Source organism: Alligator mississippiensis, chromosome 5 (genome assembly GCF_030867095.1).
Source record: "Alligator mississippiensis isolate rAllMis1 chromosome 5, rAllMis1, whole genome shotgun sequence".
Classification (NCBI taxonomy): Eukaryota; Metazoa; Chordata; order Crocodylia; family Alligatoridae; genus Alligator; species Alligator mississippiensis.
In genome coordinates, this window is record NC_081828.1 from 1,691,922 (window position 1) to 1,716,650 (window position 24,729).

General features: G+C 57.2%; 1 protein-coding gene across 5 annotated transcripts in view; it reads left to right on the forward strand.

The window, feature by feature from the left end:
* Positions 1-1,899: 1,899 nt before the first annotated feature.
* The window catches only part of RNF220 (ring finger protein 220), a 226,246-nt gene continuing 203,416 nt past the window's right edge, over positions 1,900-24,729 (forward strand). For 2 of the 5 annotated variants that reach the window (XM_059727728.1, XM_059727732.1), the window contains exons 1-2: positions 1,900-2,038; positions 6,745-7,485. In XM_059727728.1, the coding sequence (XP_059583711.1) occupies positions 6,861-7,485 (625 nt within the window). In that variant the 5' untranslated portion in view covers positions 1,900-2,038; positions 6,745-6,860. The remainder of the gene's footprint in view (positions 2,039-6,744; positions 7,486-24,729) is intronic. The other 3 variants (XM_059727730.1, XM_059727731.1, XM_059727729.1) reach the window with 2 other exon arrangements.

Sequence of the window (24,729 nt, forward strand, 5' to 3'; positions counted from 1 at the left end):
TAGAAGCATCCGTAAGGGTTGCACCGCACCTGCCTTGCTCTAGCAGACCGGGGCGGGCTGGGAGCCGAGGCGCAGGAGGTAACAAGTGACAACTAAAGTGCGTGAAACACCTTTGCACACCGGTGCTGGACGGCTTTCAGAAGCCTGGAGCCTCGTGTCATTTTTGGTTTTGAAATACTAAGCATGAAAGCCAGGATGGCTTTGTTTGGCTGTGTGTACTACCATTTTGCAAAGGTTTCATCCTGTGCAGGCCTATCTTGGAGCTGCTTAAAAAAGGGTGGGGAAATCCCCCCCTTCCTGCTCTCCAGAACTGTATTGACTCAGGGCCTGGGCTTGCATTTCTTAGCTACCCCCAACTGCCACCGACTCTGAGCCTTTAAACAATATGTGCATTTTCCACACTCCTGCCGAGCAAGTCAGAAAGAAACAGAGGAACTGCAGCGCTTCAGGGATGAGTCAGGCTTAACAACAGCTGTGAGGGTAGGAGAAAGCCCCAGCACCCAAACAGGAATACGCGGCCCCGCGGGTGACAACGCGAGTCGTTCCATGAAGGTGCTGATCTTCTTCCTCAATTTGCAGTCCGGCTATTCCCCGTACAGACTGACAGCGTTTCAGTGCACGGCGAAACGAGGCAGCCCAACTATTTTTTGAAAGAAAGCCCCCCTCCTAAATTTTTAAATCATATAAAAAAAAAAAAATAAATCCCTCCTTTGCTGAATAAATGCGCCTCTGCCATCAAATCCTGACACAGGCCACAAGAGAGAAGGAGATGAATGGTTTCTACTGAGCCCCCATCTCCAATTCAGCATGCAGTTTTGTCTGACGGGCAATTTCTGCTCAAGAAAATCCCAGGATTGGCATCGGAGGCAGGTAGGGGAGGATTAGGATTGAGAGGTGCATTGTGGAGGGAAATCAGTCCTTTGTGTGCACGGGCAAATATGCTTATAGGCGTAACACTATGGAGAGGGATCCTTGTCCTTGCTGCCGCATTTGAAGACCTTGTGTGTGCCTGCGTGCGAGTATCTGCGTCGTGTATGGGAATAACACGCGCACACGGAGACTCAAAGACCTGAATTTTCACCCTGGCTTTCCTGCTCTTTTCATACGAGGTCTGGCAGGGAGCTCAGGAGGTCGCACCCAGTCCAGCCCCTGCTCCAAGCAGGACCAGCCCCAGACAAGGGCTTTGTCTACCTCCAAGGATGGAGACGCCACCACCTCTTTGGGTGACTTCCTAAATAAACTGTCCTAATAAAAAGGTTCAGTTAGGAGTGGAGGTTCATCTTCCCTCTATTGCCAACCCAGTCGGGTAATCTCCCATAAAACTTTGTAGTGCAGAGAATTTAGACAACCCCTCCTTCCCTCCCCCCAGTCGGTTATCAGCCTCTCTCCGACTTTGAACCGTAGAAAAGGAGGGCTGGAAGGAGGAGGTCACATCTAGTGCATCTGCTGCTCGGGGCAGGACCAGCCCCAGCTACATCACCCCAACCAGGGCTTGAACACCTCCACGGATGGAGACTGCACCACCTCTCCGGGTAACCCTGCTCCAGTGCTTTACCAGGAAGTGGTTCCTCCTGTCCAGCCTCCAGTGCCTGGCTGCAGCCTGAGCCCATTGCTCCTGGGTCATCATGTCCCGCACTGAGCCCAGCCCAGCGCCAGGCTCTTTGCAGCCGCCCTGCAGGGAGCTGGAGGCTGCTGTGCGATGCCTCCCACCTCCCCTTCCGCAGACTCCCAGCCCCGCACCCGGCCCCAGGGGGGAAATCACCGGAGCAGCTCGGGGGGGTGCAAACCCCAGGCGGGAGGGGGTGGGCAGCAGGGCCGGGACTCCATTTCCCATGCTCCCTCGTACCCTAATGTATTCCGTGCTCAGCCGGGCTGTGTGCGTGTGTAGCCAGGAATCCCTGGGCGAGTGGAGGCTCATTCACTGATTAGAGCCGGCGCGGGGAGGCAGCGCGGCTCCTTCTCTCCGCCGCAGCCCGGGCTCCGCACGGCCCCGCACCCGACCCGACCCGACCCGACCCGGGGGCAGCCCCTCCGCGCTGTGAGTACCCGCTCCGCTCCGCTCCGCTCCGGGGGCGGCCGCAAACTTTGCGGGGCAACTTGGACGCGGAGGAGAGAGCCGGGGTGCTTGCACTGGATGTGTGTGGAGCGGGCTCGGGGCGTGCAAACCCGGACCCCGCGCCGGGGCGAGCGGGGCAGCGGCCCCCGGGCGGGCTGGGGGGGCTCCCCGGGGCCGGCGGCACCCGCGTCGCTCCGCGCTTTCCCCCCGCGGGGCTGGTGCGGGGGAAGCCGGCCGGGCCCCGCACCCCCGCGGCAAAAGTTTCGCAGCGGGCGAGAGAGGCTGCGTCCCGCCGGGCCCCGCCACCACCCGCAAACGAGGGGTGCTGTGGGGCTGTGCAAGGGGGTGCGGGCCCCGGCCCGGCGCTGCACGCCCCGGGGCGGGGGGGGGGGGGGGCAGGGGGGTTACTCCCCCAGCCCCGGGGGTTTCTCGGGCTTTGCGGGGCGCGCGGAGCCCGGAGAAACGCGGCCGAGCCCGCACCTGTTTCCTTCGCAGGCGCGGAAAGTTGCGCCGGGGCTGCTTGCTTCTTTCCCTTTCTCTTTTCTTCCTTTTAATTTTTTTTTTCCGCCTCCTTTCTCCGTTTTCCTTCTTCCCCTTCTCGTCTCTGCCCTTCTCGGGGCGTTTGCGAGCCGCCCCGCGTTTGCGTGGGGCACGGCTGGCCGGGGCAGTTGGCGGCGGCCCCCCTCCGGGCGCTGCCCTCGCCCGCGCTTCCTCGCCGCTTTTTTGTTGCAACTTTGTATCGGCGCCGCATCCGGGCGCGGGCGGCGGGCGGCGGGATCCGGCCCCGGGCGGCGGGATGCGGGGCCCGATCCGCGCGGGATGCGCGGCGGGGGTGCCGCAAAGCCCCGCTTTCGTTGCGGTGCCGGCGGGAGGAAACCCCCACCCCAGACCCCAACTTTTCCCCCTCAACTTGCCCGCGGCTCGCCCTGCGCCGCCGCTCCGGGTCTTGCCGCCCCCTCCCCGCAGTGTTTTTCCCCGGACGCCGGGACTTGCCGGTGGTTTTAATTCGGTGGCGTTTGCAAAGGGCTGGGAGACCGCAAAAATGCAACCTGTTGTGTGTCGGCGGGCTGGTGCGGGGGAAAGGTTTGCGGGTTGTGTGGCGGCGTGTCCGTGGGAGCTGCCGAGCTCGTCCGCCGGCCGCCGCCGCGATTTGTGTTTGCTCGGGTCCTCCCGCGTTTGCGATGCGGGCTCAGCCCCCGCCCTGCCTGGCTTTTATCGCCACTTTCTCCTGAACTACTTGCAAACAGCGCTCTCGTCTTTTTGCAGTAGAGGAACCAAAAGCGAGGCAGCGGTTTCCCCTTCCAACTTGTTCCACCGTCAGGGAGAGAAATAGAAATTGTATTTAATGCTCCAAGTCTCGGGCTGGGCTGGCGAGCTGAGCCTTGCCGTGCCGGTCATTGCTGTGTGCCGTGACCAAGCGGTCCCTCTAAAAAAAACAACCCTCCAGGCGGCAAAAGGTGCGTTAAAAAGTTAAACCTGTGTTTTTTGGTCTCTCTCTCTCAGGCTCGAGGCTGGTAGACAGTTTTCGTAGCTTCATAGATTGATCTCCACCCCCCACTCCCTCTACCCCTTGTTTAGTTAATTCAACAAAGACTTTTTGCAATCTGTTTGGAGTTTGTCTGATGCCGTGGAAAAGTAGCTGCTGATTTATTTGGTTGCTTTTCGATTTCTGTCTCCAGCCCGTCTTTTCTCCTCCTTTCAGCGGGCATGTCAGCTGTTATTACTTCCTATTGATCCCTTTGCAAAGTGAGAAGTGAACTAAAATTAATGTCAATTCCACTGCTCGGATCAATAGCTGGAGTTATTTTAATCTGGATTTGCACGGGGTGCTAAATTAAAAAAAATCAGCATAGAAGCAGAAAAGTAGCAGTTACTTTCTCCGTCCCCGCTGCCTCCTGGTCACCCAAATGTTCCATCAAGATGATTATCCCGCGATCCATATTTTTTTAATTAAGAAGGTCAGTTAGTTTTCTTATTTTGGGTTCTGTATTTAAAGCCCTGACATTTTGACATTGGGAGTGTATTAACTATAGATTTTCATAATGACTGGTCCGCCGCAGTCTCATCTGTACACGTTGCTAATGGGGGGGACAGCGAGAGAGAACTAAAAAGGAAGTAGGAGTTTTAAAAAAATTAAATTTGGCCGGGTGAGATATTGTAATGTGTTGATTTATTCCCCGCGTAATGAAGTTTGCAAACGAATAAAGCGGCCAGAGTGATTCACAATATCCTACAGGAGTGTCAAGTGTTGCGGCCAGATTACTAATTTATGAAATACATTTAACGTAATGAGGTGATGGCACAAGTAAAAATAGAAAAGGAGCAGGGAGGCGGTGGTGGGGATGCGCTCTTCCCCGCCCCCCCTCGCAAAACCGTATTTTCCCATGATCTCCCAGCCCCGCTTACATATTAATGACGGTTTATTTCGGTGTCAGCGGTTATTTATTTACATGCGTGTCTTTCCAGACATTTTACACGGCTGCTAAAAAAAAAAAAAAGAAAGAAAAGGGGGGGGGGGGCGCTGAAATTTGCCGGCAGATGCAATTTCCTGACCTCCAGGGTTTTGTGTGTGCGTGGCTCAGCCTCGCTGAAAGCAGCAAAACAAGCGTGCCCTGGATTGCAGCGCCGAGCCGCCTGCCCTTGCCATCTCCCCCCCGCACGCTCTCGCTGGCTGCAACTTGACAGGAAAGTTATTTAAAATTTGGAAGAGAGCAGATCCGTTAATGTGAGATACATAATCTGGTAATTTAGCGATGATGTCTATAAGGAAGGGTGCCAAATGAGGAAGCGGAGAGATGATGTCCACTCATCTTCACAATTAATAACAGTCAGTGCCGCGTCTGGGTACAGGATGGGAGAAAGGAAATGTTATCGTTGGACTGCGTTACAGCTCCAGACTGGGTTTCATACAATTTGTGAGCCTCGGCTCCCTCATTCATGCAGTACAAAAGGCACTCCATTAGGCAGACACTCTTTCAGTAAGTTTTATTTGAGATGTTTGACCCTCTGGATTTAAGAGACACAATTTGTACCAGCTTTTTATTATTATATGATTTTCGTGGCCCTTTGAGCTCGGGCAGGCTAGTATATTGTTTCAAAGTTATGGTCCTTGTATTTTAAGCTGGGTCCTGGGGCCTGAATAGTAGGCAGCGGAAGCTGGGAAGAAAAGACCCCGGGTTGCTGGGGGGAGAAGAAGCAAAACAAAAACCCCGGCTGAGCGCGGAGCCGCAGAAGGGAGGATGATTTCTGTGCCTCTCTTCGAGGGGCTTGTGGCTGGCTGGGCGGCGCTAGCCAAGCTCCGAGGCCTGGGAGAAAGCAAGCCAGAAATTTTGTTAACATTTCCCTGTAAATGTTAATGGCACATCCAGGGCAGTTTACAAATCTACTTAAGAGCGAGTGCATTAGGAACTAAAATTACTGATCCGTTCTCCGCCGTCCCCGACCCGAAAGGCAGACGCTTGCAGAGATCAGATGGCAGAGGCACCCATTATGATTTTAAATATTGTCAGAGGCGCCAGGCACTTTATTGATGAAGTCTCTGCCCCGGGTTTTTGTTGTTTGTTTTTTTTAAAGAAAGTGTGTGCCTGTATCGCCACGCATGTTCTGTACGTGCACGGAAAATGCACGCCCTTCTTTGTGTGTGGGCATGCGTCTACGTGTGTGCGTGTAAATATGGATGTACTGCACACGTGCCAGAGGCATGTTCTGTATGTGCATGGCAAATGCACACCTTTGTTTGTGTGTGTGTGTGTAAATATGGGTGAACTGTATACATGTCAGAGGCATGTCTGTATATGCACACAAATGCATGCCCTTGTTTGTGTGTGGGCATGCATCTACATGTATGTAAATATGAATGCATTGCACATGTGCCAGAGGCATGTTTTATGTGCACAGAAAATGCACGTCCTTCTTTGTGTGTGGGCATGCACCTACGTGTGTGTGTGTAAATATGGATATATTACACACATACTGGAGGTATGTTCTCTACATGCATGGCAAATCATGCCCCCCTTTGTGTGTGGGCATGCATCTGCGTGTGTGCGCGTAAATATGGATGTATTACACACATGCCAGAGAAATGTTCTCTACATGCACAGAAAATGCATGCCCTTTTTGTGTGTGGGCATGCATCTGTGTGTGTGTGTGTGTGTGTGTGTGTGTAAATATGGCTGTATTACACACATGCCAGAGGCATGGTGTGCTGCAGAAACACTCGTGTGTTTGTGCCGATCCGTACAACAGAGTGCTTGTTCTTATGTGGGAGTGTGTGTGCGCAAATAGTAAATTCACTGCTGTGCCCGGGCATATGCACTTACATTGTAATTCTGCGTGTGCATATCTATACAATTGTAATCGGGTTTCGTGACGACTGATATCTTCATTCTCGATTGCCCTGAGGTGGCTGGCATGCGTGGATCCGGCTATTCCAAACAGAATCGTCTGTATTAATTTCCGGGGTAGGATTTTTTTGGCCCGTGGCTCGCCCCTTTTGGGCTACACCCCCGTGGCGCGGGGGGCTGCTCGCGGTTCCAGCCGGGTGTGAAGTTGTCTATTGATTTTCCCTGAATGAGCACAGCGGCGCGTTGCTGGCCAGTTGGGTCGAAGGCGTGTGGCCTGCTGCGCCCAGGAGAGGGGCGTGCGGAAGCCTGACCGCTTGTGTTTTCTCTTCCCTTGTGTCTCCGCAGTTCGGGTGCCGTGATGATGCCCCAGTGATTTCCTCCGCGCTACGTCCAGGCGTCGCTTCGCTTTCCTGCCGGGGAAGATCGTTCCCTTTGTGACCCTGCTGAGCCAAGAGACTCCGATGGACTTACACCGGGCAGCCTTCAAGATGGAGAACTCGTCCTATCTTCCCAACCCGCTGGCGTCTCCGGCGCTGATGGTGCTCGCCTCCACTGCCGAAGCCAGCCGCGACGCGTCCATCCCCTGCCAGCAGCCGAGACCCTTCGGCGTCCCGGTGTCGGTGGATAAAGACGTGCACATCCCCTTTACCAATGGCTCCTATACGTTTGCCTCCATGTATCACCGGCAAGGTGGGGTGCCCGGCGCCTTTGCCAACCGTGACTTTCCCCCTTCCTTGCTGCACCTCCACCCCCAGTTTGCGCCCCCCAACCTGGACTGCACCCCGATCAGCATGTTGAACCACAGCGGCGTTGGCGCTTTCCGCCCCTTTGCTTCCACCGAAGACCGGGAGAGCTACCAGTCGGCCTTCACCCCGGCCAAGCGCCTGAAAAACTGCCACGACACCGACTCGCCCCATCTGCGCTTCTCGGACGCCGATGGCAAGGAGTACGAGTTTGGCACGCAGCTCCCCTCCAGCTCCCCCGGGTCGCTCAAAGTCGACGACACGGGGAAAAAGATCTTCGCCGTCTCGGGCCTCATATCTGACCGGGAGACCTCGTCCAGCCCCGAAGACCGGAACGACAGATGTAAGTACCTCCGTTACCTCTCTCGGCTTCGCTTCGCTGAGCCTGGCGCGCAACAGGTGTGTTGCTCTGTAAAGCTGTGGTTCTGCTGACGGACGGGGGAACGGCCTTGCCGTCCGCCTGAGTTCAAGCATAAAATGTTGCCTTGCCTTTCCCCCCTCCCCAGCGGACGTTGCTGGATTGTGGGGTAAGGTGTGTTCGGAGGAGGCCCTGCTCCCTGTTCTCTATGCTTTAACGTGGGATGTTTAAACCCAGGCGGATGCCGGTGCCCCGGAGCTGGGAGAAAGCCTCTGGCATGTGTGTGTATGTGCATGTGCATGGGCACGGTGGGGTGCACAACCAGAAACTGGTTAGGGAACTTGATTGTGCAAACTGCCCGCTCCGCTCCCACCGCGTGCGGTTCTTGCGTCTGATGCCTCGGACTTTGCAAAGGGACCTCGTTCTGTATTCAGTCGAGGAGCGTTTCTGGCAGTCGGGGTCTCTCCCGGAGGGAGACGGCAGAGCATGCCGCTGTGATTCAATACGTTGGCTCCTGAAATAGGCCGTGCACTTCCTCTTCTCTCTCTTTCCCCCTTCAAATGACCAGTGAAAGGTGATCCGCCCTTTCCCGGCCCCGGCAAAACACTGTCATGTCTCTGCTCTCCGGCTGCCTTGTCCCTGGCATTATCTCCCGTGCAGCCGGGAACAGCTGCCCCGCTGCCCTCCCCGCGTGCAAGGCCGGCGGGTTTATCTGACCCGGTCGGTGTGTGTGCACCGTCCTGCCGGGGGAAAGCAGAGCGGCGAGGTCCCGCCGACCGCAGTCGGTTACAGCAGCGTTTAGCGGGAGCCCAGATGTGCCGTGCGGATGCCAGGGAGGGGTTGTTTTTATCTGGGCTGCTTTGTTTGTTCTGGTGGATGTTCGTCTTGTTGCCCTTTAAATAATATTATCTGTGTCTCTGTGCATGCCCAGACCGACGCGCGGCACAGAAACCTGCCGCGCGCCTTCCCCTCTCCTCTCCCCCTTCCGAGATGATTTTTCTTCTCCTCTTTATGATGCCGAGGAGAGTAATAGAGACATTGTGGCTCGCTCTCCCCTGTCGGCACTGCTTCCTCAGGCTGTCTCCTTGAATTAGGCACTGTGTTAACTTACCGGCGCTAAAAGGCATCTGCCTAAACCCAGCGTACCTTTTCAATAAAAGTCATCATAAAATCAACCTGCCTTGTAAATCCATCGCTCTTTGGTTTTGAAATATGCTGCAAGTGTGTCTTTTATGTCGGCGTTCGCGAGGGTGGGACGGTTCCCACCGAGAGGAGCCCAGGCGTGCCTCGCACGGCAGCTGCGGGCTCTCTTCTCCCGCTCACCCCCTTCGTCGCCCCCAAATTCCCCTCCATGCCTTGCAGCCGCCGTCATTGTTCCAGGTCTCCTCCTTGTGGCTTTCCACCCGGCACAAGTGCACACGCGTGCGTGTGTGTACGTTGGAAATGTGCATTGAATTTGGGGGGGAGCGCGGCCCCCGGTGTTATCGCGCTATCGGAGACGTCCTTCGTGAGTGTTTTATGGATCTCTCCCCTTTATCAGTAGAAACTGGGCATGGAAATGAAGCTTGCTCCGTTGACTACTCGGGGAGATAACGACGGAAGAGCAGGTCCGCGAGCTAAATGAATTTAGAGCGTGTCACTCGCTGTCTCTCGCTAGCAAAATCCTGTCAGATAAGCAGTTTGAAGGAGTGAATCCGTGCAAGGAATTGGACGGCGTGCCGTGGACTGCCGGACGCGCACGTGCTCCCGTCGGGAAGGGGACCCCGCATCCTTGCCGGCGCGGCGCCCTGCGTGCGGGTGCTGCACGATGCAGTGAAGTCCTGCGCCGGCCGCCGTGCGCTGGGCTTGCCATGAGAGGCACAAGACAAACTTTGCAGGTTGCTTTGCAAACTTGTGAAGAGGTGAAAAGCGTCCCCCCTCCCCTCGCTGCTCTTTTCCTTTAAAAGAGAGAGAAAATGGTTAAAATGACTAGCTCGACACCAGAGCAGCAGTCCTGGCATCGCAGCCAGCAGGACTGTGTATGGACTGACATGAAGTGGGGGGAAACCTGGATTTTTTATTTTTATTTTTTTTTCCCCCATTTCTCATGCCTCGATTAATTTTTAATCCTCCCTCAAAACGTGCCCCCGTGCTAGCCCAGGTTTGAAAGCCGGTTGTTAGGGGAATCCTTGATAACGGGGCGTGCGTGCTCTTTAGATGCCCAGCAGCGCGTTTCATTACGATTAAAGTTCTTAAACCAGCGAGCGGCGACACCTGACGCTCGCTCGCCCTTTCCCTCCATCCTCTGCCCACCGGGTTTTGCGGTTGCACTTGGGGCGCGCTTCCCGCGCCGGGGGAAGGATCGCGCCGTGCCATCCCAGGGATCCTCGGCGGAAGATTTTAGGATGCAAAATGCCCCTCCGGGAAGGGGCCGAGGGTGGCAGGACCGAAGGGGCTGCGAGAGGGCCGTCCGTGTTCGGAGGGGTTTTTACACCCGTGTGTCAATATGTATTTAAAGGTCTTTAAAATTTTTTTCTGAACTTTGCCCCTCGAGCAGTTTCCTGGCTTCCTTGCGTAAACAGTGTGTGTAACTCCTGGTGAAACGTGGATCCTTCCCCTGAGCGAGGTAAATGCCTCTGCAGACAGGCTTCCAGGGAAAATTATATAGGTGGGCGTAGGAAACCTGAACTGCATCAGTTAAGCCTTCATGTGTCCAATAGATGCCCTTCAGAATTGCAGGGTTCAGCCGCTCGCTTGTCTGCTCCCTTTCATGATCCTGAAAACCACAGCGCGATAGGCGTGTAACTCTGATTGCATTACTTACGTGCCGTGCACCACTACAAAAAACCCCCCCATTTTAAGCGGCCATTTGGAATTTTTTTGTGTGTCCTTATGACTTTGGGGACCATTTTCCGAGAAACTTTCCTTTTAAGAAAAGGACGGCAACGCGCTGGAGTTTTAAAGCCCCTGAAAAGTGGGTTGGCTAATGGAAAGGCTGTCGAGCCGTCACTGCAGAGCCGGCTGGACTCGCACCCGGACGCGTTCCCGGCAGCGTTTGCGGGAGTGACAGGGCACGCGCCTCGTGACACCGGTTCCTCCTCTCAGTTACTTCCCTGCAAACCCAGGCCAAACCCACTGGCTTTTAGTGGAGTTGCTTGGGATTTGCACTGGTGCAAGAGAGATCAGGATCTGGCCTCATGATGCCCAGACGCGACAGTCCCGCGGGCCCAGCTGGGATGTCGCGTGTGCATCGCAGCCTCCCGTCGGCGAGCGCCTGGGTTTTAGTCCTGAGCTGCACAGCGTGCACTTGTGCTCGCTTATTGATAAATCAGATGGAGGGAGTTTTGGGGGGTGTTGGGCAAGCGGCCGGTGGCTGCAGCGTGCCAACCTCGGTGGGGTAGGGAGAGGCCGTGCGTGCCGGAGGAGACACGCCATGCAGGGAGACGTGGCCGTGTGTTTAGACGCTTGCTTTGGCTGGGGCCGGCCGGCTTAGGCGCTCGCCGGGGAAGATAATGACATTTATGGCCCGGCGGAGGTGTCTCTCGGACAGCGCGCGCTGCGGGCTCTGACAGACACATTTCATGGGGCTCTTTAAATAAATGTACCCTCATTAGCAGGGGTGGAATAAATGTTATGTCCCCGTGTGCGATAGATGCCTGTAATCCCCCTTGGAAAAAAAAAAAGATTCCCTGCTTCGCTCGCCGCTCTCTAATAAAACCTGTGCTGATGGCTCCCCGCAGACGGTCACCGCGGCATCCCCTTCGCGCAGGGCCGCAGCTCTCCGCGCCCCGTGCCGCTGGCGCTGCCCGGCACCCACGTTCGGGGACCGCACGCGGCGGCTTGCCTTGGCGGGGTAAACCCTTAGCAGCAAATCGCGTTTTCTTTGCTTTGTTTTGGGAGAAATGGCCAAGCAGTTAAAGCACGCGAGTCAAGGCAGCGGTTCCCCTCTCCTCCTCGGCTCTGCGACTGCCTCTGGTTTTGGCGAGCCGGCCTCAGTTTCCCCATCTGCACGGAGACCTCGCGGAGCAGCCCAGCATCCCAAGGGAACCGCTTAATTCGGTAGCGTTTGGAGAGCTTTGCTCGCCTCCAACAAGTCCCATCTAAAGCGGCCGCAGTCGTTGACGGATGCTCTTTTATTTTGGCAGGACGTTAAAAAATGATCCGAGCGTCACAGTGCTCATCGTAGCAGGAAGTGAGCCGCTTGCTCCAGGCGGGGATTTTCACGAGTGTCTCTAAAGCACGGGGGCTTTTTGCCCGAGTCTTTGAAACAAACGTCTTGAAGTTTCTCTCCGGCTGCGTCCAGGGCCGGTGCGGTGCTAAGCGTAATGATGATGAGAGTTGTCATGTTTGGCTCGTTTTCTAAAGTGAAACAAGGCGGCCCTGCGAGCGGGTCGCACGCCGGACTCGGGGGGGCACGTGCACGGCTGTGCTGGTGTTAGGACCTGCAATAGGTGTGCGCGCACGTGTGCTCGTGTGCATGTCCCTCCGTTTCTAATTAGTCCCTAGCAGAACAATGGGGAGCGGCAGGGCGGGGCGGGGGACGCGCTGCTGTAATGCCCCCACCCCCTCCACGGGGGTAAAACTCGGGGGCGAGATAAAAAATGACGCTGCGTTGTTCATAACCCTCCGTGACGGTGCCGGATTTGAGCGCTTGAAACTGCTTCTGAAATAATCAGCTGAATTAAGTGGAACGGTTACCCCTCCCCAACCACAGTGCGGGGGGCGGGCAGGGGGGTGAGCGAGCGTGCACAAGCGTGCGTGGGGAGAGTGCAAAAGCAGCGGTGGGAACGCACGGGTCGGCAGATAGAGGGAGACGCTGCGGCCTCAGGGCCACGCTCTGGTGAAAGCGCGGCCGAGCGGAGTCAGGATCCGGCCGCGCGCCCAGCGGCCGGGGCGCCCCGCCACCCCCTGCTTTTTGTGTTTTTTGGCAACGACCGTCCTGCTCCCTCTGCAAACTGTTGCCGAGACTCCTTTTCATGCGGTCGGGTTTAATTGTCTTGTCGGGATAAAGAAATGTTTGAACAGTTAAAGTGGGGACAGGCTGGATGGGAGCAGCCCCTGCCGGCTGCAGGGCCATCTGGCCTGGCTCGGATCTGCCGGTCTCCAGTTTGTATTTCTCTCTCTGTTATTCGGGGCCGTCTTGCACACTCGGCATGCCTAATCACCATGGTGAGGGAAGGAGAACAGACACTGCTGCCTCTTCCACCGGCCCCCCTTGCCTCTGCCTCTGCCTCTGCCTTCCCCTCCCTTCCCATCAATTGTCATGCAGAACCGATCCGGGTGACCGTTTTACTCGCAGCCGTCATTTGCTGTCTTCGCCTGGCTCTTGGCAGAAGGATGGCTTTTAATTGATCGTTTGGAGGGAGGGCTGGGGCTCTTTTCTCCTCCAAAATGTTTCCCCACGCACAGCCTCTGCCACCCGGTCGTCTCGGAAATGCCAGCCGTGCCTCGTGCCCTCGCCTTCCTCTTGGACCGGCGGCCGCTGGCTCCCGCAGGTCTCCGAAGGGCTCCTCGCGGCCGGGCGAGGAGCGCAACGCTAAATGCAAATGTCATATTTATCCACCTGCAGCGGGAGAGATGGGCACACGCGCAGTAAATATTTATCGGCCTCTCTCGCTCTGCAGGCGGGCACGGGGGCGCGGGTGTCCGTTCCAGGACGAACCCGGAGTCTCGCTCGGTGAATCGGCAAACCAAATATTTCTCCAAAAAGAAAGGAAGGAAGGGGGGTGGGGAAAAAAGCACCCATCCCGGCAGCGCGGGGTTCAAATTCTGCTCCTCCACACAGATGTAATTGCAGAGCACTGATTTCCCTTTCCTCGGATGGAGCTGCTTTCACAATGTCGAGCTAGGGAAGGGGGAAGCCGACCTTGCGGTGAAGGCAGCGAGTTTGGACTACGGAAATCGCTGGTCTCGGGCGAGCCTTTGAACCTCAGTTTCCCCGTCTATAAAATGGGGCTAATGGCACCTACGTCACAGCCGTCGGTAGTGCTTTGATATCCTCTGACAGAAGACGTGCTACAAGGGCAAAGTATTAGTATTATTAATATAGTACAGTTAGTAGAATATTATGAACTATTATAAATCATTACAGCTAAACTACAGTTATTAAAGGAAATGACCAAAGTGCACTTTGTGAGCCACTATCCCCGACAGTTAAAACATTGCTTTATTATTCCACTTGCTAACTTGCAAAATTCAGGAGTTGGCCGTGGCATGTCTTAGTTTGGCGATTGATGGCATGTGCAGCTAGCGGAGGGGTGAGCGTGTGCGAGGGTGGGGGTAGACGGAGTGCAAGAGAGCCAGTAAGCATTTCTGCCTATATATATATGTGTATATATATATATATATATTCCCCCTGCTCCAGTCATCTTGGGCATTAAATACCTCAAGGGAAAAAGAAATTCTCGGCTGTTGAGATGAACAGGAGTCGAGAGGCCTGGCTCGCTCCCCGGGGTGGAAAGCCTGCAGCGTGATGGGGTCTCTTTTAACAACCGCGACTTTCTGGGATTCTTCCCAAGGGAAATTCTTTTGAGGCCGTCTGCGAGCCGGCCGCGTCCCTTGGTTGGCTGGCTGGTGTCTTTCGGACACGTTGCGTCAGACGCCAGCAGCAAAATTCATTCCCCCCCCTTCGCTCACCTCCTGGGGAAGCTGAAAAATGGGATAATTGTATTTTATACCAGATTTTATGGTTCCCCGTCCATCCTTTCTGCTGGTTAATATCTCTAGGTATAAAATAGATTCTGCCCGCTTGTGTGCGAGGCTGGCTCGGGGTAAATAATTGCCGTCTAAAACCCCAAATCTGCATAAAGACGACAGCGTATTAGTATTTGTGCAGAGAATAAAGTTAACCCATTTGTATAATATTAGGCTGTATTTTTATTAAGGATTTCTGATGCAAGCATACCCTGAGAGCAAAGCTGGTTTCTATTAATACTTTTGTGGACCAAGGGGAAAAACAGACACGGAAAGTGAACGGTAATAGTTTTTCTCCAGCCGTTCACATCCCTGTGCCGGTCTCCCGGCGTGTCTGCCTGCTGGGCAGGTTGTGGGGGGTTTTCTCCCCTTGCCTTCAGGTTTGCAAGAGAAGACCGCAGAGCTGGGGGCTGCTGGGGGTATTTTGCGGCGGTGCAAAGCCAACTCAGTGCTTTTTCTGGGTGTATTTGCAACTGGGTGCTTGTGCACGTGACGGGGCTTCACCGTCTCCTGAGCCGCGAGGGTGCAGCCTGCAGCGCTCCCCGAAAGACGGGGTGTGCACCTCTCTCTGGTTTCAGAGATGCATCTTTGATCTGTGTGCGTGCGTGTGTGCGTGCGTGCATACCTGTCTGCGTCTGGACGGGTAGCTGTCGGTGTGTGCGTGCAAACATGGGCGCCGTCGAACCTCCGGGTATAGCCCCTGACACGTGTCCGGGTTTATCCCCCGCCTGGATGTCAAAGTGTTTGTCGGCTTCACGGCTCCAATCCTCCACGCGGGACCTCATCCGGCCGTGCCCTGCGTGCGCTAACTGACCTTTTGGGCCCATCTCCTTGTCGTCGTGCTGGTGTAAATCAGGAGTGACTCCAGTTGAGCCGGGCAGGGGAGAATCCGGCTGGTGGGCTGTCTCAGATGGAAGGGATGACGTGCGCGGGGGGGGCTTGGTGCAATCTAGTCCTTCAAGTGCTGGAGAGTTTTGCCTGATCGAGGACCGGAGGGTTTGATCCTATCGGTGTCTTGGGGGTTTTTCATCTGTTGTCTTGTCTTTTTAAAACGCTGATGATGGTTGTGCTCGTCCAGTCGCCCCTCTGCGCAGATCGGAGCGGGGGCTCTTCGTCCCCGGCTCCGCGCAGGCGTTTTGCCGGGGCGGAAAGGAGAGGGTTGAGAGGGACCGGGACGAGGGAAGATTTAGTGGCCCAGAGCAGTTGTAGCTCGGGGGGGTGGAGGGGAAGAGGCTCTTGCAATCCCTCTCTTGTCGTTTCTCATCCCTCCTCGGGGTGAAAGGATCCCCTCCGGGCCGGGACGCGGGCCGGGGGGGTCCCCGCTGCGGTCTAGCAGCCCCTTCCCATTCGGGAAACTTGAAACTGGGATCTGCTTTCTCGTGACGTCCTCCCTCCAGCGCACAAAAATGCTTTGTTCTCGCGGGTTGATTGCGAGCGCCGGGCTTATGGCACACACTCATTTTTACAAGGGAAAATAAAAGCACTAAAATCTTTTCTTTTGGAGGGAAAATATAAGAAGTTATACAAGGGCTGCGTGCAGGCGTGAAAGGGAGGATCGGCGCGGGCGCGCTCGTCTGCCCGTGGGAGCACGGGGCTTTATTATTAACCCGGCGCTGGCTGCGATGCTAAACCCAGCAGGCCGGGGCGTGGAGGTGGAGGCGAGGCGAGGCAAGGCGGGCTGGCATCGCCCTGCCGCCTGGCTCGGGACGGGGCCGCGGGGTCAGGCCCGCGACGCGGGGCAGCAGCGAGGGCCTCACGTGCGCCCCTGCAGCGTGGGCTCCCGGGGAGCGGGGCGCTCTCCTGTCCCCAAAACACGAGGACGTCCGCGGGCGGGCAGGGAAGCGGGGCGTTCGGGGGGACGAGCGGCGCTGGGCGTGTAAACAGAGCGAGACGCTGGCGCTCGGATGAACGCATATTTGCGTTTCTGTCTGCCGGGCTTTTCAATCTGCATCGTGTTGGCTTTGCTTAATGTGATTTAACCCCTGTCTCTTTCTCTCTCTGGCCCATCTTCCTCAAAACACAGCGTTGGGAGCTGGGTTTTGACCTTGTCTCCCCCAGCCCCTCGGCAAGCCGCAGCTCCCGAAAGCCGGCGAGCGGGAGCAGTTGTCCGGCGCCCGGCGTCCTGCGCCGCGGAGCGGCCCGGGTTATCTGGCATTGCGCAGAGGCTCTTCTGACGATCAGTCTGGTGTGAGCAGGGTCCTGGACGTAGCTTAGACCGCTCGCCTCTCCTCTCCCCTCGCCGTCCTCCCTGGATTCATTTAAAAATGTTCGTACGGGTTTCTAACAGAGCTGGGAAGCCGGGCGGGCGGGCACCGGGCTGGGAGCCAGGACACTGGCGGGCTGCAGGGGTTTAATCCCAGCTCCGCCACTGACCTGCTGTAAGGCCTTGGGTATGTCACTTGCCCTCTGAGCGTGTCACTTCCCTTCCCCTTTGCAATTTAAATGGCAGGTGCTTTGGGACGAGAGGAGCCCTTCAGCGCGTGTGCGTGCATGCATGAACACCTGCAGCACCAAAATAAATGGCCTTTGGGTATTACTGTAATACAAGCAACATAGAAAATCAGAGTATTCCTTGAGCTCAGTCGTATAAAACCCTCCCAGAGAAACCCCCATCCCCAGCAGAACGAACTCGTTGGAAACGGAGCAGTTTGCAGCCGACTACGAGACGGAAGAGGGAGGCAGTTGCAGAGCCGGGACTTGTCCCCTCGGCCTCCCCGGCGGTATTCCCCGTCGCCGGGTGCGCGGGTGGCAGCCCCAGGGAAGCCCGTCTCCCCGCCGGTGCTGCCGAGTCCACGGGTAAATGAGCTAAGGGGCAAAATGCTTGCTGTCCCCCCCGAGCCAGCTCTGAGCCACGGGGTCCCTGCTTTCCTGGATCTACTCGGACCCAAAGGCAGGGAGCAGGGCTGCGGGCGGAGAGACGTCTTGATACCCCGCATCGCCTACCCCTCCTCAGAGAGCCCCTCGGGCCCAGGCGTGCTGACCGCGGGAGCTGGGTGGGAAAGACGCATCCGGATGGCCCTGTTTTGCCGCAGGCGAGAGGCCGGTTTGCCCGGGCCGGTTCGTGCCTCGGTGCAGATGGGAAAGGACAGCGGCTCTCCTCCGCTCTGTTTGCAGCGGGTTGGATCCTGCCGGTGCTGCGGCGCTCTCTGTCTCGTGCGGGGAGTGCCGTGGAGGGTGCTGCGCACCTGTGGAAAGCGGCTCCGGCCTGCAGAAGGGACCGTGCGGCTCCCCGGCCAGCGACGAGCCCGAGTCTGCAGCATCTGGCTGCAGGAGCCCAGCGTCTTCGGCTCGCTCGCCTTCTGAGCTGCAGACCGGTTTCACTTCCAGTCACCGCTGCAATGATTCATCGCGGGCTCTGCATTTATCTCGGCTGTCCCTTGCTGCTCGCTCACCTCCTGCCTCTCCAGGGAAGCATGCCTCGACGTGGGCGCTCAGCCACCGGCTCGCTTTATCGGGGTGACGGAGCAATGGGCGACCTCAGCATCCCCAGGAAGTGGGTGATACTGGGATAAAGGCCCCGGCCTGTGCGAATTCATACAACCAGATGTGCCACTTGGAGGAAGATGTGCAGCAGAGACGGGGGGGCACCACCTCTACGTGGCTACCCCGCCTGCCTAGCACAGCGGCTGTCCCATCCCCTTTCCTCCGGCTATCGTATGATGCACGTGCGTGCAGTACATCCTGGCCCTGATTGCAAAGCCAGCTGCGTGATGACTGGCAGCCAGTGTTCATTCATGATGTGGAGCCGCGGTGGTGGGCAGGGAAGTGTAGGTCAAAGGGTGAAGGGCGCTGGTGGAGCATAGGGCTGGCACGGGCTGGAAGGGGAATTTGTTTGCAGAATAAAGGCAGGGTCTGCAATGAGAGCGGTGTGACGGGCAGGATAGCCCTGCAAAGGCGGATACAGAAATCCCGGGGACCGGCTGGAATAGAGCGGGCGCAGGGGCACGGTTATGGGGCCAGGACGGCCGTGTTGTGCAGGGTTGCACAGCCCCTGCCCACATTAGCAAGCCCTGTCCTGCGGTCGGTGGGAGTCCTAGGAGAGGGGACATGGCTGGAGGATCGTCGTGGGTCAGCGAGGCAGCGAAGCTCTCGCCTTGCACTCGATCTGGAGTACACCTTGCACCGGTACCCTCAGAACTGGACCCAGCACGTAGGCCTGGCAGGGAGGGAAGGAGCTTGGATGCTCCTCGTGCTTGTTCGCGTGTGGGTGTCTCCCGCTGGGATGCCGTCAGCGGTGGCTCTGGTTCAGAAGTTGCACCCAGGTGGGATTGCACGAGGGCCCGGAGGGCATCTGAATGCATCGCCCGGTTCTTCCCTGCTGAGAGTTTCCCCCACTGCCAATGCACAGGGAAGAGAGGGCGATGCCTGGCGGCGTCCCCTGGACTATCCCAGCAGGCCCCCAGGCGAACGGCATTCGTGACCACAGTAGCTAAGGCATTTAGCTGGGCGTGGGCTCTGCCCCAGCTTGCTCTCTGCCTATGGAAGTGTGTTTTTTTTAATAGAAATTTTCTGGCCCGTGTCTTACTGGGCATTTCTGCAATACCCACTGTGACATGAGCGTCGCCCGCAGCTGCACCCACAAGAGACGGGAGGAAGGACTCGTGCTTCGGGCTCCAGACTCTCGCTTGGAAGACTCCTCGCTGACCACGTGGAGAAGAGAAGACCGAGGGGGATTGAATAGCAGCCTTCACCTCCCTGCCGGGGGGCTGCAAAGAGGATGGAGCTGGGCTGGTCTCAGTGGGGGCAGATGGCAGGACAAGGAGCAATGGGCTCAGGCTGCAGCAAGGCAAGTTGAGGTTGGATATTAGGAAAAACTTGCTCATGAAGAGGGTGGCGAAGCACTGGCGGCTCCCCAAAGAGGCGGTGCTGTCTCCATCCTTGGAGGTGCATAAGACCCCAGTAGACAAAGCCGTGTCTGGCATGATGTAGTTGGGCTGGTCCTGCTTGGAGCAGGGTTGGACTGGACGTGACCTCCTAAAATCCCTTCCAGCCCTCGTTGCCTGTGATCCTGCAAGGGGGCCCCTGCAGCATTTTCCTCTTGCAAGAGGGTGCTGAGGGCAAGCTCCTTGCTTGGGAGGAGCTCGGACGTGGACGCCGCAGAAGTCCCCGGCGGGTCCTGCCAAGGCTGAAGTGCCCACGTGCGGGTGAGGCGGAGGCTGGCTTAACGCATGCAGCGGCGGTTGCTTGTTTTAAAGGACGGTGGCCAAAGTTTAAAAAAAGCAAGGAAACTTGGATGAACTGCGCTGAAGAGCAGGAGGGCAGAGAAAGAGGGGAAGAACTGGGGTAAGGTAGATGAAAGGGGGAGATAAAAGGAATAATGCAGGGAAGGATGAGTAAGCGACATTCTTGGAGTCGGAGCCCAGGCTCCAGCTTCCTTCCTGAGCCGTAAAATAAAATTAAAACAAAAAAAAAAAAGTCTTTAGAACAACAAAACTCTGGACGCGCTGGCTTCCTTCCTGACGGGCCCGGCCTCCACCTCGTGGCGTTGCGGTGTGTCCTGCGTGGCTGATGGAAAAGCCCAAGAGGAGAGTTTGGGGGGGTTAACCCTTTCTGGGCTGCAATTAGCTCTGTTGCAAAACTGCCTTCTGGTTTATTGGGGGGGGTCGGGGTCTCCCTCTCCCACCCCCATCATTTGGGGAGGAAGGGCAGTGTTGTTCGTCCAAGGGATGGGTGCCTGTCTCCCCGCGTTCTTCGTGTGCCCTCGCCTCAATGGTCTCCGCATAGCAAGGGCCCAGGTGGCCGAGTTCGCTCCTTCGTTGTGATCTTCTTCCAGGAAGCTGTTGGGGAGGGAGGGGTCCCTTCCTCCGTGGGTTTTACCACGGGTCCCATCCAGAAACCCGGAAGAATTCATGCCGCTGGGATAACTCTCCCCTTGAGAAACCCTGGGCCCCATCTCCTCCTCTCCTTGGCGTGCGCGCCGGGCGGGCGGGCCATGGCGTTGGCATCGGCCGTCCTTTGGTTTCTTCAAAATTCATGTTTTCATTGGGGGTGAGGGAAAGAAAAAATGTGTTTCTGGGTCTCACAGGTGTGGTGAAAATCCCTGGGAGCACGGCCTGGCGTAGTGCGAAGCAGCGGGGTGGACAGCGCTGCGTCGGGTGGTTAACTCTGAATCCTACTGATGGATGTGGGGACATAATACTAGAAAATGAGAGTGGGAAGGAAGCTCAGGAAGTCACATCCAGTCCAACCCCTGCTCCAAGCAGGACCAGCCCCAACTCCATCATCCCAGACAAGGCTTTGTCTACCTGGGTCTTCAACACCTTGAAGGATGGAGACTGCACCACCTTCCTGGGTTATTCCAGTGCTTCTCCACCCTCCTGGTGGGAAGGTTTCTCCTATATCCAACCTCAACGTCCCTTGCTGCAGCCTGAGCCCATTGCTCCTTGTCCTGTCGTCTGCCCCCACTGAGACCAGCCCAGCTCCATCCTCTTTGCAGCCCCCCTGCAGGGAGGTGAAGGCTGCTATTCAATCCCCCTCGGGCTTCCCTTCTGCAGACTCAATGCCAGCGTGCATCTTCTGCAGCTGCTCTTCTTAGCTGAGCAGAAAGGGCTTTTCCCCTGAACTGCCGTGGGGAAGGTGTGAGACGCGGTCCCGTCCCACCAGGGTCAGGGCAGGTCTGGACGTCGGTGCTGGGAGGAGACGGGGAAGCGCGTCCTGCAGCAAACGCTCTCCGCCTCGCTCCTCTCGGCAGGGTTCCCCTCTCTGGGAGCTTGAAGCCACTTCTTCGTTCTCAACAGCTGACAAAATATTTATTTTCAGGTACTTAAAATATTATAATTTGGAAGTGGAATCGGGGGCCTGGCTGCAGCCGAGCCTTTTTCACCCACGGCTTCAGCAAAACGCCTCTTTTGTCCTCCTTCAGCCTGCCAAGAAACGCTCGAAACCAGGCGTGGAGCTGCCATCTCTGCGCTGGAGAGAGCGAGGGGGTCAGATTTGCCAGGAAACGTCCAGAGGTTGCAGCCGCGGGTCGTCCTGTTTGTCGTCGTCTGCCGTCGGCTCCGGCGGTCGGGGTCTCCGAGACGTCTGCGGACCGAGACGGTGAGGGCAGCTTTGTGCAAGCAGCCCTGCTCCTTCCCGCGCGCATCGATACCCCGAGACGCTCGGGCTCGCTGCCCCCCGAGTACAGCCGTGCTTCGAGGTCTCGTTTCCGAGGAGCAGGCGGCGTCCGCCCTCTTCGTGCCGTACTTCTCCCTGTCCTGCGTGTTCCTCTGACACCCGCTCGCCCCCTCAGAGGTGCCTTCGCCGTGGTCCCGGGCGAACTTTTGCAAGTTCAGGGTCACCTTTGGACTACGGGCCAGTCCCCGTCGCTGGTAGAGGCAATGCACTGTCGTGCCGATGCCGATGCAGGGGGAATGGGGCTGCCCGTGAGGAATTAGGGGGTTAGATATTAGCAAGACCTTTCTCACTAGAAAGGTAGTAAAACACTGGGGCAGGTCACCCAGAGAGGTGGGGAGTCTCCATCCTTGGAGGTTTGCAAAACCAGGGTGGACGAAGCCGTGTCTGGGATGATGCAGCTGGGGCTGGTCCTGCTTGCAGCAGGGGTTGGACTGGATGCGACCCCCCCGAGCTCCCTTCCACCCTCGTTTTCTAGGATGCCACGACCTACTCCCAGCCCTGGTGTGGGCACCGGTCAGCGAGGGCACTCTTCCAGCGAGCTCGGCTCCTGTCCCCTGTGCGCTGGTCCCTCGCGGACGGGGCCTTCCCCTTGCAGCCCCCCAGCGCGGGCGGGTGGATGGAGAGCCAGGCGAGGGCAAGGCAAGGCCTGCAAGTCTGCCCCCGGCTCCGCTCGCCCCGCTTTGTGCCATGCTGCCTGCATTTCTTGTGGTCTCACAATAACTGTGTGGCACGAGGGCACTTGGCAGGCTGCACCGTTGGCTTCCCTGCATGGGCTGCCGAGGCTGGGCCAAATTCTGCCCCGAACTGGCAAAATGTGCGGGGGGAAGCAAGTTTCCCAGCAGGACCCACACAGGAAAAGCCCCTTCCGGCTCCAGGCGCGAGCCCCTTTCCTGGGGGCAGCTGCTTGCCCCCCGGTTCTGCCCCGGCACAGTCAGCCAAGCGTGCTAATTTTCAGCAGAAGTGCTGTAATAATTAGGCAGCTCGTCGGAGGGTTTAGCAGTACTTAACCAGATGTGAAAAGCCTCGTCCCCCGGTCCCAGCTGGGTTGCAGCCAGCTGCCTTTTCCCTGCTGCCAACAAGGGACCGCGGATGCCTCCCTGCAGCCCGGGCCTCTCTTCTTATGCTAAATACTCGTTTGTGGAGGGGAAGGGGTGGGTGAAAAGCAAAGGGGAATGAGCCCCAGACACCTGCAGAGCTCAGCTTGTGCCCTCCATCAACTCTGCCAAGGGCCTGGCTGCCCTGACCGACAGGAGTCCTGGCTCTTGCTGTTGACTCGGTTTAGGAAGGTTGCCTCAGTTTCCCCATCTGCACCATGGATAACCCTGCCCCTTCTGCACGGCGACGCTCTATGGGTAGCAAGCATTATCGTTGCCGTCAGCACGGCTCTAGGTTAGAGGGGGATCCTAGCAAGCTGTGCTTTTTACCCGACACCGATACTGGCCGCTGTTGGAAACGGGAGCCTGGATTCGACGGGTCAAACGTCTGAGTCAGGCTGGCAATTCCTGTGGCTCTGCAGTGAAGTTTTACAAGCACCACACCAAAAGCGGCGCGTTACCAGCAACGGAAATGCATCTACAACATGCAGAGTTATGGTTATCATATAACCCTCTGCATTGTCTACAGGGGAAAAGACCTACTAAATCAGCGAGACCCGAAGAGCAAGCTGGCGAGTGTCTCGGAGATAAAAATGATAAACACGCCATAAACTCCTAATCAAACAGCATTCTTCTCCTGTCTGAAAAATAAAATGAAATAAAAACGGGGCTGTGCTTTGGACACGACGCCTCGGCGCGGAAGCGGCGAGCTCCTTTTCTGCGCTCCGGATTCGTTCCTTTAATGTGCGGCACGTACCGGGCGGCAGCGCGGGCGCGGCGGCAAGTACGGTTGTGTTTTATTGCCGGTGTTATGCTGCATAGCAGAGCAGGGCCCGAGAGCCGCAGTTGGTTGCGTGGCGCTGTAAACGAGAGCTACCTGCTGCGCTGGTTCAAGCGAGCTGCGTGTTTATTAGCGGCGCCGATAAAATAGGAATAAACCGGGAAGCTGTGGTCCGAGGCGGCGACGGGCGGAACGGGTTCGTTCCAAGCTCCCGCCGTCTTCTCCGTCTCCGGCTCGGCCAGTCCCCGACCCCGGGTGCTGCAGGGCTGCTCCTTGAAGGCTTCGCATTCGGGTAAAGGGCAAATCTGATTGCTGGGGACAGACTCGCATCCCCGGCGCGACTCTGTTTTTGGCCGAGAGGTCCAGTGTAGGAAGACACTGTGCTCCGGGGATGCTCGAATTCAGGTCTGAGTGTAAATCCTGGAGTAGCAGGAGTCGCTCCAGATTCACGCCACTGCCCGTCCGATACGACCCTGCCCTTGGGGACCGGCCGGTGCAGCAGAAAGCAAGCGCCGTGTTTTCCAGGGTGCTTCCCGGCTCCCTCAATAACAGGCCCTCCCTGCTGCAGCTACAGAAATAAGAGAAGTGAGAGCAGACCGTGGACGCTTGGAGCGACGGCTTCTGAAATACCGGCCTGTTTAACCTAGAGGGAGCTCTCCTACATGAAGAATGAGATCCTGGCCAACGCCGGCCTGCACGGCTCTTCCTCTTGTGTTTTGTGCATCTTTAGCCAACTCCTTCCCCGTACGTCTCTGCCGTGCACCCTGACCTCGAAGGTCCCGGCAGCGTTGCATTCAGGACCGCGGCGCGCTTTCACACCTCAGTGGTGAAGAGAGTAGCAGGGCCGGGCCAGGCCGGGCCTCCTGCGCTTGCTAGAAAGTGCATTGCTCTTGATGATTGCACATTTTTGCACGCCTAATACAGACATCTCAGGTCCCGGATGAGTCACGTCTGTCAGGATGCCAGACACCTGTTCCCTGACCTATTCTGGGGAAGTCTTGACCGGGCTCCATGGCCTGCTCGGGACGGAGGGAGGAAGCGAGGGAGGGAAGGGCGCTCTTCGGAGAATATCCTTTGTTGGCTGCGTGCGAGCAAGCAGGTTCACGTATGCCCCGGTTCCCGCGGGATGCTTCTCCTGAAAGCTCCCCTGGACCACGTCGTGCCCCTGGGGTCGACGCAGCCTCACGAGTTCAACGTGAAGATGCTCTGGGTGTAAAGGACGGGACGGAGGCTGCATCGGGGCAGACACGGGCCCGATCCAGACTAGCCCACGAGCTCTTCCAAAGCGTTTGGACGGTGCCGTCTCTGCTGGGAAGGCGCAGGCCGTGTCTCAAGGACACGTGTCTGTGCCCACCCTGAACATCTGGTGTTGAGGGCTAACGCGAAGGGCCGTGTTTCCTCCGTGCCTCCCATCCCAGCCTTTTGAGCTCTTGATCCCTTTCCTTTCCCTGCTGCACCCAGGGCCTTGATTTGCCGGCTGGAAGAGGAAGCAATGCCCAACGCAGTTGCAGATGCAGCTGTCTGGGATGCACCCAACGCGGTGGGAGCCCCAAACCTCGGCTGGTA